This window comes from Dasypus novemcinctus, chromosome 3, assembly GCF_030445035.2.
Source record: "Dasypus novemcinctus isolate mDasNov1 chromosome 3, mDasNov1.1.hap2, whole genome shotgun sequence".
Classification (NCBI taxonomy): domain Eukaryota; kingdom Metazoa; phylum Chordata; class Mammalia; order Cingulata; family Dasypodidae; genus Dasypus; species Dasypus novemcinctus.
The window spans coordinates 167,045,335-167,058,290 of NC_080675.1; the positions used below are offsets into that span (position 1 = coordinate 167,045,335).

The 12,956-nt window shown below is 41.3% G+C and overlaps 1 protein-coding gene across 13 annotated transcripts in view; it reads left to right on the top strand.

Annotated features, from left to right (window-relative positions):
- The window catches only part of AKAP13 (A-kinase anchoring protein 13), a 390,788-nt gene that overhangs the window by 373,140 nt on the left and 4,692 nt on the right, over positions 1-12,956 (top strand). For all 13 annotated transcript variants that reach the window (XM_071214350.1, XM_071214349.1, XM_058294653.1 and 10 more), the window contains 9 exons: positions 253-434; positions 557-639; positions 2,604-2,798; positions 5,499-5,660; positions 6,075-6,145; positions 6,510-6,554; positions 9,470-9,520; positions 10,080-10,529; positions 11,876-12,209. In XM_071214350.1, the coding sequence (XP_071070451.1) occupies positions 253-434; positions 557-639; positions 2,604-2,798; positions 5,499-5,660; positions 6,075-6,145; positions 6,510-6,554; positions 9,470-9,520; positions 10,080-10,529; positions 11,876-12,209 (1,573 nt within the window). The remainder of the gene's footprint in view (positions 1-252; positions 435-556; positions 640-2,603; positions 2,799-5,498; positions 5,661-6,074; positions 6,146-6,509; positions 6,555-9,469; positions 9,521-10,079; positions 10,530-11,875; positions 12,210-12,956) is intronic.

Genomic DNA, 12,956 nt, shown 5'->3' on the forward strand with positions numbered 1-12,956 from the left:
GAAGGATTCTGCATATAGAAAACCTGACTAAATTTTTATAGCCATAAATTACCATTTTCCTTCTGAAGATCTTTTTCTGTTTGATAAAATTTGAATTACATACTGAGCTATTTCTCTTTATCCTAAAGCTTGTTGCTGTTTGTTAAATCAGATGTTTTTACAACAGCATATGGTCTCACCTTAGGTTGCACTTGTTCCTAAGAGTTAAATTACAATAGACATGTCTTAAATCTGCCTTCCCCCATTTTCCAGGACCAAAAGTCAACAGTGATCTCTTTAAAGAAGCTGATTGTAAGAGAAGTGGCACATGAGGAGAAAGGTTTATTCCTGATCAGCATGGGGGTGAAAGATCCAGAGATGGTGGAAGTCCATGCCAGCTCCAAGGAGGAACGAAACAGCTGGATCCAGATCATCCAGGATACAATAAACAGCCTGTAAGTGAAACACCAGCACCCCCTTTCTAGCCCTCAGGATGCCTCTGTAGGAGTCATCACTGACTAGGCGTTGACCAGAGCAGATCACAGCCTATGAGTTGTTTGGTTTGGGTTTTTTTTAGGAACAGAGATGAGGATGAAGGAATTCCTAGTGAGAATGAGGAAGAAAAGAAAATGTTGGACACCAAAGCCCGGGAATTAAAAGGTAAAGCTGTTGGGAAAGGCCTGAGACCCTTGTCAGTGGAATGTCTGCGGTGCACAGGCTGCTAGCGGCTTCCAGAGTTCCTTGCTGCTCCACAGTCCCTAAGCTACCCCAGCAGGCACTTGAAAACAGGGAGATAAATAGCTCTTAACCAAAAGGAAGCCAAGTCTGAGCTGCCACGTATCCTGGTAAAGAAGGGCTAAAAGAATGTGGCTCTTACTAAATAGAGGGGGTACTGATTTCTCTTATCCCAGCATCAGTGTTCTTAGCCTTGGTGACATTCTTTGTACTTTGTCACAGAATAATTTGCCAAGATTCATGGTCATAGTTAAAGTATTTAAGGAAAAGAATTCTCTAATGAATCTCTTTTAAACCTCCTGCCAGTTCTTGGCTTTATCCGTTAGCTCCTGCCACTGCTCTGTACATTCACAAATGAGTCGTGAGGTGTTTGGGGGAGAAGTGTACTTATTATTAATGTATTTGAGCACCTGCTGTTTCCTGTAGTCTTGTCAACATCCCTGCAGGACAAGTGTTCTTAATCCCCATTGTGCAGTCTTGAAAACGCCATCCAGCCCAGAGCCACGTACGTAACTGGTGACTGAGCCCGGTGCTCTTCCCTCGTGCATAGCTGGTTATTGAATGTTCAGCAGTAAGTTCAGACTGTTTTGGGTAGGAGTAAGCACCCAAGGAGTTTAATTAGTACTTCGACCTGTATAAAGTGATAGCATTCTGTGTCTGTCAGTGGGGGAAAAAAAGATTGAGACTGAAGCAAGAGTTATGTCAGATTTATTGGCTCATATTTGAATGATAGATAAAAACGTCCTTCTTTTAACATTTAAAGCACCCGGTCAGACATACTGCTAGGTCTTAGGGATGCAAAGATTCCTGAAATGGAGTTCCTGCCCTTGGGAAGCTCTCTCTAGCAGGGGGGACATACATAGATGACAGTCTACAAAGTGGTTTTTTAGACCATAGGCACATAAAAAGTGCGTGGGACTTCACTGATTCTGCCTGTGGTAAGTCTGACAGAGATGCTGACATGAGATACATCTGGGGAAAATTTAATTTATCTCATCAGGCAGGTGGACAGAGGATGGGTGTAAGTGAGAAATATGGTCCTCAAAACACCTGATAAGCTGGATGTGTGTGGTGAAACAGACTGAGGAGATGGATTGAGGCTCCGGTAACCTGGAGGATAAAGATGCTACTGTGTGAGGAAGAGATCACAGGCTAAAGGAAGGGGGTGAGATGACAAGGATGAAGAAAAGATTGGGTTCTGTGTTGCTGAGAATGAGGCGTCCACATAGAGCTGACAGTTAAACCCAGTGGTCTAGTACTCAAGAGAGAGAATGATTTGGAGTGCTGTTTTGTTAGCTTTCAGCATCTAAGAAGTAATTGAAACCATGGAGTGGATGAGATTCCCAAGAAGAAAGCATGTGAAGGTAGTCTAAGTGAAACTGAGGGAGCTCAGATACTCCATTTAAGATGATGGATCTATAAAATGCCTTGAAAAGGAATGACAGGAAGAGAACCAATGTGAAGGGGGGAAACGGTTTCAAAAGGAGAAAGGAACCAGTGCTGGGAAGATCAAATGAAAGACCTCATTGGATTTGTTATTAAGGAGTTGCCTTGGAAAGAGCAGTTGCCAAGAAGAGGTAGGGCAAAAGCCAGAGAGAAGTTGAGAAATAGGAGGTAAGGGAGTGGACATAAAGTGAAGATTTGTCAGAAGACTTATAATTATGTCACAAATTCAGGTATTGGCCTAGAAAGACCTAGTATCGTTTTCCAAGTAGAAATTACAGAACAGAAACTTGAAGTACTGCCATGATGATGATAAAGCAAAAGGGGAAAAAGGTCTTTCCTATCCCTTTCCATAAATAGCCACAAGGTGGCACTTGTGTCTTAGTCATGTAGTAATACCACACACCAGTCAAATCACGCGGTCTTTTTCTTCATCCAACCTGCAGAACAACTTCATCAAAAGGACCAACAGATCCTACTGTTACTGGAAGAGAAGGAGATGATTTTCCGGGACATGACAGAGTGCAGCACTCCCTTGCCAGAGGATTGCTCCCCAACTCACAGCACTAGAATCCTCTTCCGATCCAACACAGAAGAGGCTCTCAGAGGAGGACCTTTAATGAAGAGTGCAATAAATGAGGGTAATTTATATTCAGCACTGCCCCTCCTCTTCTTCTTCCAAGTGGTTTATGCACTAATATCCATTGTTTGTTTGTTTGTTTTCCATTTTCCTTTTTTATTATAAAACACAAATACAGAAAACTATACAGAACAAATGTATCACATAATAAATGATCAGGTAATCATTCTTATAAACCACTACCCAAGCCAAATTAAATTTAGCCAGCCACTCAAAGGCCTTCCACTTGCCCTGTGCCATCATAGCTCCTTCCCTCCCTCCAAAAGGAACAGGTATCCTGACTTTTATAGTAATCACTACTTTCTTACATTTCTTTATGGTTTATCAAGTGTCTGTCCTTAGACATGGTAGTTTAGTCTTGCTCCTGTTTTTGATAACCCTTTTAGGATTCTTAATTTACAATCCCCTCACCATTCCTTTCTTTTCCAAATCATTTGTCTTTGAAGAATCTGAGCTTTTTATTCAATAGTTTCCCACTGTTTGGGTTCATGAGAGTAAATTTTTATTACTTTTTAAAAAAAATATTCTGAACTCATGAATTTGAGTTTCAAGCCATTGCAATCTTAGCCTTATTAAAAGATCAACATGTCGCATATCTGCTACTAGAATCCTCTTCAGTTTGGTACCTGAGTCCTTTCGACAGGACCCTAGTAATCTTTGAGAGTCTTTGCTATCTTGTTATGTTCACATGTTCCAGGCTCATTTTGGTCAGATCTGGAGTTTGCTATTTCTTCAAGAAACTCTGGAAATGGTATTTCAAGACCACAATCTGGGCTTTTAGGATGGTCATTGCTACTAGGTTCTCCATTGTTACTGGATTTGGCCTTTTCAGTGGACAGAGCTTGGGGAATATATATATAATTTTTTTAAAATTGTATGATTCCATTTTTTTAATGAACATTTATTTTTTATTGCATGTTTTTGAAGGTACATAGATAACCAAAAATGTTACATTAAGAAATAAGGTTCCCACATACTCTAACCACCCCGCCCCACTCCTCCCACATCAACAATCTCTTTCATCATTGTGGCACATTCATTGCATTTGGTGAATACATTTTTGGAGCACTGCTGCACCACTTGGATTATAGTTTACATTGTAGTTTACATTCTCACCCAGTCCATTCAGTGGGTTATGGCAGTATATATAATGTCCTACATATGTCCCTGCAATATCATTGTGGACAACTCCAAGTTTCGAAAATGCCCTAATATCACACCTCTTCTTCCCTCTCCCTGCCTTCAGCAACTCCTGTGGCCACTGTCTCCACAGTGATATAATTTCTTCCATTGCTAGAGTCACAATAATTCTATAGTAGAGTATCAGTAAGTCCACTCTAATCCATAATTTATTCCCCCATCCTGAGGACCCTGGAGTGGCGATGTCCACTCCACCTCTAAATGGTTGATGGATGGGATTCTCCTCTAGGTGTAGACTCTCTTGGTTCCTTGGTGTGGTGGTTGACCATTCTCATCTCCTTGTCGGCTTACCTAGGTAATTCCAACGAACTGGAGAGTAGGTGTTGCAACTCTACTGAGGCTCAGGGCCCATCTGACACATGGACTGACCAGAGATTCAAGTCTCCTGAGCATACACCAACCCCAATGCTAACCACAGGTTCAGTGAAAGTGACAGAAGAGACGTGTAGAGAGGTCACTTCTGAATCCCCGACTTCTTATGAGTCTGTTCTGCTGGATATAAAATCCTTGGCTCACATTTTCTTCCCTTGAATATCTTAAATATTCTTAAAAATGTTATTTCTTTTTTTTTCTGGCATAAAATGTCACTGTGAGAATCTGGTAATAATCTAATTTTCCTCCTATAAGTCACATATTCATTCTCCTTTCTAGTGGTCCCTGCCCTAGAAAAGAACCCTGGATGGACAGATTAACATCTGACTCTTTTTGCCCTTGAACTCACTCACTATTGGAGTGGTCAGAAACCATGCCAGTTTTAGTTGCTCTTCTCCGATAGGCCCACCTTCAGGGAATACCTGTTGGCTATTTTGGGGTTCATTCTTCAGTCTGCCTTATTGCTTCCTTCTGCTTTGTCCTACATAGAAGATGATTGCAGGTCTGTGGCTGTTGGTGGCTTGTCCCTGCCTTTGGAGGGCACACTTTGGTTTTACTGCACATTATTTCCTTGGGCTTTTGGTTATCTTGTTACTCCAGGGTTTTAGAACGTGGAGGTATGGGAAGATCCAAAAACTGTGGTTCTGCCATCTTTCCAGAATTCCTTAGCTACCATTTTTAAAATCATTTTCTTCTAAACACTGTGCTAGGCTCTTAACCTATTATATTTCTCATCCTTACAACAGCCTTGTAAAAGATGAATCATTGTTTTCATTTTGAAAACAGGATAAGTTAGCTTGTCAAATCTCTCAGAGTAGGAGTTAAAATATGACCACTGGTCTGACTTGAGGTGCCATGGTCCTCTGAATAATACGCTGCCTTCCATGAATCCTTCTAGATTTCCTCCGCCATGTAAATAAGGCTTATGGTCTACTCTCTGTTTTCTGCAAAATCCAACTAAAACACATACCCTGAGCTGAGACCCTTTTCCAAGCAACAAAAACCACCAAGTCACTCTTTGGGAACTTTTTGATCAAGCTTCCTGTACATAATCATGTTTTAGCACAAGATTTTTTGTTTTCTTTGTTGAAAGATGAGATGTCAGTTTGCCATGTTTCCTTCTTTGCAGTCGAGATCCTTCAGGGTTTGGTGAGTGGAAGCCTGGGAGGCACACTTGGGCAGGCCATCAGCAGCCCTGTTGAGCAAGAGGGCATAGTTGGCCCTGTTTCCTTGCCCCGGAGAGCAGAGACCTTTGGAGGCTTTGACAGCCATCAGATGAACGCTTCAAAAGGTAACTGAGTTTAAATTCGTGTGCTTTTACCAGCAATCCTTGACTATCACACATAACTCTAAGGACCTATATTCCAGAGGTCCCACCTTCTCTGTCCCACTCAATCTTTTAATGAACTCTTAGTATGTACCTAACTGCTAAATGCTCAAGAACCTCTATGAATTACTTTCATTTTGAGTAATAAGAATTTCCCTGGGATCTTAGCTAAGCCATCGCCATAGGAGTAATAATACCTTTTTTTCTGTACCTTCTGTATCAGTGAAATTATTAATAATCACTTACTACCAGATGGCTTCCATTTTTGGCATTAGTAGGATTCAGAAATATATTCCTAACCTGTATACATTGTACACTATTTTGACCATTCTGTTTCACACCTTTAACTAAGAACACCCACTTGGTTTCTTTGTTTAGGAGGTGAGAAGGAAGAGGGAGAGGATAGCCAAGATCTTAGGAGAACAGAATCGGATAGTGGTTTGAAAAAGGTAATTCTTTCTAAAATACACTTGTCTCTGACCTTGGCACTTCCTTCTGAATTTATAATCTTTGAAATTATTCTACTTCAATCTTGTTTTTGGATGCCTGGCTTGCTGTTTTTAATTCCTATTTTATTTTCAGAGGAAACCACATTTTTAAAAACAGTAGAAGTGTCCCCTCCCCCCAGAGCCCATTTGACATTTCTGGTTTACATTTTACATAACCCTGGCAGGACCCAAATTTCATTAAGTGTTTACCTTATAGTGAGAAGCTATGGTAGAAGAAAATGCAGAGTTATGTCATAGCTTGGAAACATGTTTAATTTTTACATCAGGATCTTCATTTTTTTAATGCATGTTTTTTGTTTTGTAGGGTGGAAATGCTAACATGGTATTTATGCTTAAAAGAAACAGTGAGGTAAGGATATGTTTTTCATATATTTGTTAGGTTAGGAATGCTCACTTTTGTCTTGCCGTTGTAACCTAGTTGTAACCTGTATATATTACAGTAGCACTGTTAGTTTCCTTTGTCTTTCCTTGTCCCAGGGCATTATCTTAGAATTTTGCCTGGCAAGGTATTACCTACTAAAATGGGACCTGATTTTCTGACTTTGAGAAGCATCTTGCTTTTAGTCAGGTCTTTCAATAAGGCATGTGGAGCTTCTCTGGTGATTTCTTTTACCTACTCACGCACATTGCGTAAAATTTGTCACAACCCTTCCTGTAACACACACCCAGAGCTACAACACAGGGAGTTTAACTTGTGGGTAATTCTACATAGTAATTTTTTATCCTGCAAGGTCTCAAGTTGAGTTTTCTTCTTTGAGTACTGCTTTTCACTAAATACTTCAGCTATAAAAGTCATCTTGGTATCCTCCTAGTTAGAAAATCAGATTCGAAGGCTACTCATTTTCACCTTCCTTGAACTGTGTCTCACTGATCCTCCAGGAGAAGTGGGCGTGTCCCACTTGTCTCCCCACTTTCCTTGATTCCTTCTCCTCAAGTCATTGCTGGCCTCAGCATGTCACTTTATCTAGAAGCAGACTAGAATTTAGATGTATGGTATTTGCTTTTTAGGATATAGTGGGGGAATATCAAGGGTATGAGTTTCTTCTAGCTTTTAACATATCTTTAATCCCGGAGGAGTTTTGTTTTGAAATTTTAAGGTTATCTTTTCCCCTAAAATAGAGGATACTGTTTTGTATTTGTTGACTGAAGAGAAGCCCCTTTGGTGTTTTTGTCCTTAAATGAAATAAACCTCCTTTCACACAGAGTGCTTTCTCTCCATATCTGCTGCTTAAAAATTAGCTGTGTTTTTTTTTTCCATTTTGCAACTTTTCCCCCCATTCCTAGTGAGGAGAGTCAGGTTAAGAAATAGCACAAGCCCCATTTGTTATTTCGGGCATTCCAGGATGGATTACACACTGTAGATGGTCAGCCAGTCTTCTGGGATTTTTCTAAGAAGAAACTTAAAGGAGAGATCAAAGTATCCTCTGAAGAGTTAAGCCTGGTCGAGTTTGTGTGTTTTTTTTTTTAAGTATGGTTTTAAAAAAACACTATTGTTAAGTATTTTATTTGGTGTTTACATTTCCAGCTTTTTTCCTACATACCATATATATTTGTGTTTGTGTATGTGAATAGTATATCGTTTTACACAATTTGCATCAGTACTGCCTAGAGTTTTATATCCTGTTTTTTTCTCTTAACTTATATAAGCATTTTTCCAGGGCATGTATGTCCAAAACATGCTGATTTAATGGCTGTATATTATTCTGTTATATACCATAATTTCATTTTTCTGATCACTTTTTCTTTTTGCTTTTGAATAATGCAGCTGAGAACATCCTTATATACTTTTTGGGGTTTTTCTTTGCAGGGTTATTTCCTCAACAGGCCAAATTACTCTCTAGAAAAGGTTATATAATGTTTATCCCTACCAGTTAGATAATAAGCATATCCATTTTCATCTTACTTTCACCAACATTGAATATTTTTTTGCAGCTTTGTTGGTTTGATAAGTTCACGTGGTTTATTTTGCATTTAATTGATTTCAGATAAGGCTGAATCACTTGTTTTGTTACATAATTGGTCATTTGTATTTCTTTTATAAATTGCTAATTTGTATTCCTTGCCCATTTATCTACTGGGTTCTTTTTTTTTTCTTATTGATCTATGAGAGTTTTTGTAATGAAATGTATTTTTCATTTGACTTTCTGTTTGAGTTTATCCTTTGCCTTTTAATTTTACATTTTTACATAGAAAATTTGAAAACCTTTTTCTATGTAGTTTCCTTCCTTTATTGTTTGTATTCATTACATTTCTTCCATTATCCATATTTGAAGAGCCTTTCCCATTTCAAGATCAGAAAACATTCTTACAATCTACCTCTTATGGTTTGTTTTTTACACTTAACATTTTAATCCATTTGAATGGTTTTTGGTTTTTGTTTATTTTATTTATTTATTTATTTATTTATTTATTTATTTATTTATAATTTCTTTCCCTTTCCGCCTCCCAACCCATTGTCTGCTCTCTGTGTCCATTTGCTGTGTGTTCTGTGTCCTCTTGCATTCTTGTCAGCGGCACCAGGAATTTGTGTCTCTTTTTGGTGTGTCATCTTGCTGAGTCAGCTCTCCTTGTATACAGCACCACTCCTGGACAGGCTGCACTCTTTTTCGCATGGGGCGCTCTCCTTATGGGGTGCACTCCTTTCACGTGGGGCTTCCCTATGCGGGGGACACCCCTGCGTGGCAGGGCACTTCTTGAGCGCATTAGCACTGCACATGGGCCAGCTCATCACATGGGTCAGGAGGCCCTGGGTTTGAACCCTGGACCTTCTGTGTGGTAGGCGGACACTCTATCAGTTGAGCCAAATCTGCTTCCTGAATGGTTTTTTGTTTTCTTTTTGAGCTAGGCCTTCTGACTTATTTTTTTCCAGAGTTAGCCAATTTTCCTAGAATAATTTATTGACTATTCTTTACTTTTCCACTGGTTACAAATGCTACTTATCTCATGTACTAAATTCTTGTGGCTTTTTTTTTGGATTTTGTTCTGTAACATGGATATGTCTACTCTTTTGTGCCAATGGTTCATTTTTAAATAATTGAATTTTTACATTTTAATGTATACTGATTCCCTCCCACACATGTAATTTGCTTCATTTGGCCTTGTTTTATTTTTCTTGGCTACCTGCACATGCTTATTCTCTTTAGTGCTTTCAATTTGAAAATTTCCTTGTATTTTGATGGAATATATTACCTTGTCAAACAATGGATTGCTGGATTCTGAAATTCATAGTCCCTGAAATGCCTTTCCATTTTGTTTCTTTTGCAGCAAGTTATCCAGAGCATTGTTCATCTCCACGAACTTCTTAGCACTTTGAAGGTAGATGGCTTTGTCTTTTATCCTTTGACTTAATCTGTTTAGAGAAAAAACATAAAGGGAATACTGTTGGCCCAGCTCTTTGAGGTTTGTAAGTTGCTTATGGGTAAATGGGGCTCTCCATCCTTGAGAAGGCTGCTGTCATGGTGAGAAAAGTTGCAAAACTCAGTGGTAATACCCTCTACTTTATAAAAGCAGAATTGGTGGGAAAATGTAGGCTACTGATACTTTTTGATACCCACAAAGAACATAGGCTACTGACTTGCATTTAGGAGATCATCGCCATCTAGAAAGCCTTTCTTTCTTGAAAATGTAACCTGTCCCTTTCCTACCTCCCTACCCCCTCCCATTTCCAGAATACACCCCCCCCCCCACCTCAGGCAGTGTCAGTGACCTAAAACAGCATGTGACCAAGTTTGGCAAAAACAGTTTCTGCTCTTTTGGCATTCCTACCAGACTAGCTTTAAAAGATGGAGGGGAAGGGGGAAAGGTTTGTGCCTCCAGGTATAGGGTCAGGAAGTATACCAGAAGCAAGCTCTCCTCTTCTGTGTCTCTCTCTCAGGGTGTGGTATTACAGCAAGACAGCTATATCGAGGACCAGAAGCTGCTGCTGAACGAGCGGGCGCTCACACGCAGCTCATCCCGCCCCAGCTCTCTCATCGAGCAAGAGAAGCAGCGCAGCTTGGAGAAGCAGCGGCAGGATCTGGCCAACCTGCAGAAGCAGCAGGCACAGCACCTGGAGGAGAAGCGCAAGCGGGAGCGAGAGTGGGAGGTCCGCGAGAAGGAGCTGCAAGAGCGCGAGGCCCGGCTGGCCCAGTGGGAGGAGAAGGTGCAGCGTGGGCAGCAGGACCTAGAAAAAGACCGCGAGGACCTCCAGCAGAAGAAGGGAGCCTACCAGTCCGACCTGGAGAGGCTGCGCACTGCCCAGAAACAGCTCGAGAGGGAGCAGGAGCAACTGAGGCGAGACACGGAGCGGCTCAGCCAGAGGCAGCTGGAACGGGACGTCTGTCAGGTACTGGAGCCCTCCTCAGTGTCCCCTTCTGAGCCAGGGCCTAGGAGAGGGCATTGCTTTACCTGTGACTGTGATGGCTCCTTAATGACTGGCCCTAGTTCTACGCTCCCAAGAGCACACTGTTCTTACAGAATGTTTGCTTTATGCTGGGCAAGGGAGAAGGGAATCTTTCCATTTTGCACCTCTCAAGCAGCTGATGGGGGGAATGGAAATGGCTGGGGTTTGTGGCCTCGGTTCATCTGAAAGGATGGCAGTCAGCATCTGTGACCCGGCCTCACCAGACGGCAGCCAGGGCCCTGCCTTCAAGGAACTGGTGTGCTGACAGGGCAAAGGCATGCAGTGCCCGTGATCGCTAGACAGTAGTAAATGGCTCTGATGCAAGAGGTACTGATAGAGCCCTCTCTGTAGGATCAGTTATAGGGAATAGCCCATCCCAGCAAAGGAGTGGAAGGATGGCATTTTTGCTTGGGGTGTTCAATAGCTGGCTCCTTTGCTAAATTCCTGATACTAAAACCTTTAAAACCTTTTTTTAGAGCTGCTACATATATGGGAAGGCTTGCAGTTAATTATTTAGCACAGACTGCTGAGTTTATTTTGGTGATAGTCTGTGCTCTGGACCATGGACAACTTGGGGCAGGCAGAGCTGGGTTTACACAGCTCTGCCTGTCATGTTACCGTTTGTTTAATTAACCCCGGGCCATGAAAGAAAATTAAACTGACATCTTCCAGAGGGGCAATTGTAGTAGCTTCCTGCAGAGATTTTCAAAAATATGGTGGGGAGCAGCCAAGTTCTTTCTATGCCACCGTGATTAATTTTACCCCATCCCAACAAAATCAACTAAGCTGTGACCAAGACTGCCTCCAAGGCAACTGTGAGCCCACATGAGATTGATTCTCTTTGTCTTTGGTTGAACCTTTGCTTCGGATTGTGGTATCCACTCCTGCAGTCTTCCTTCCACCCTCTGACCTGAACATGCTTCTACAGTCTCTTTGCCCTGAAAGAATTATCTACCTCTCAGTCTTAAGATAAGAGGCTTGCCTTCTTTCTTCAAGGAATGGGTGTTCTTTTCTAAACTGCCTCATTAGAGATACTAGTCATTCTTTGATACTTGCATTACATACATGTTGTAAAAAAATAGTAATGATATTGAAGGTGGTATTTTTAACACTCCCATAGATCTGCTTGAAGGAGGGCAGTAAATGAAATTGCAAAGTTCTGAGCCTTTTCACAGTGAGTTCTAGAGAGCCCAGGGAAATGAACAAGACACCCACCTGACATCATTAAGCTGAGCCAACATTTGAGTGTGTGCTGGGGTTACTGATGACCTTCTCTTGAACATGTACAGGTTTCATATCAACATACCAAACTGATGAAGATCCCATCCTTCTTTCCCAATCCTGAGGAATCCCCTTTACCATCTGCACCTTCGATACCCAAATCAGAGCCACTGGACTCAGAACTTCCATTTTCCCCAAAAAGGAACAGCATCTCTCGGACACACAAAGATAAGGGACCTTTTCACATACTGAGTTCAACCTACCAGCCAAACAAAGTACCGGAGGGACAAAGCCAGCCCCCAGTGCCGGCCTCCACCTCCACCCGTCTGTTTGGATTAGCAAAGCCAAAGGAAAAGAAGGAAAAAAAAAAGAAGAGCAAAGGAAGCCGCACTCAGCCCGGGGGTGAGTTAAACACATACCAGCTCTCCCTGTGTCCATTTATCTGGGGTTCTCAATGGTGGGTAGATTTTAGGGGGCTCCTGGGATGAAAACAGTATAGTTCAGGAACGTAATGCCCTGTGATACTCATCACAGACCTACTTGCTCTGCCCCCAAAGGACTATTGGAATTTACATTAAGGACTCCAACTCAGCAAGCATTTAAGAACCTACTCTGTGTACAAGGCAGGGCAGAAATTGCATTTTTGAAGCATTTATTATCCAGTTGAGAAACAAATTCAGTTAAATGAAACAATCGAAGTCCTCCCTTTTTAGGCCGATTACACTAATTGGTAGTGGCTAGCATTTGGTGAGCATTTTCCAAGATATGATTTAATATTCAATATGTCCAAATGTGGTAGGAGTTCCAACCCCAAAAGGAATGAGGAAATGAAGCTCAGGGAGATTAAATAATGTGCCAGGAGTCACAGAGCCCACAATTAAATAGCACTAATCAGTGCCTCCCAGTTTATGTGCCACTTTTTCTCTTGCTACTTTTTTGTTCCTTTTGATTGGGATTGCTATCTCCTATCTACGTGGGGATTGAAGTTTTCCAAATGTATATTAAAGGGAGCATCAGGTAGTGAAGGGTCTCTCACCAAGGACACCATTTACTAAAGTAGTTAGGAACTGCAGTATGTGCTCTCAGAGGGTTGATTGCCCGTAAGCCTGAGTTTTCTATTTGCATCACAAGATTCTTGATTGGGGGCCA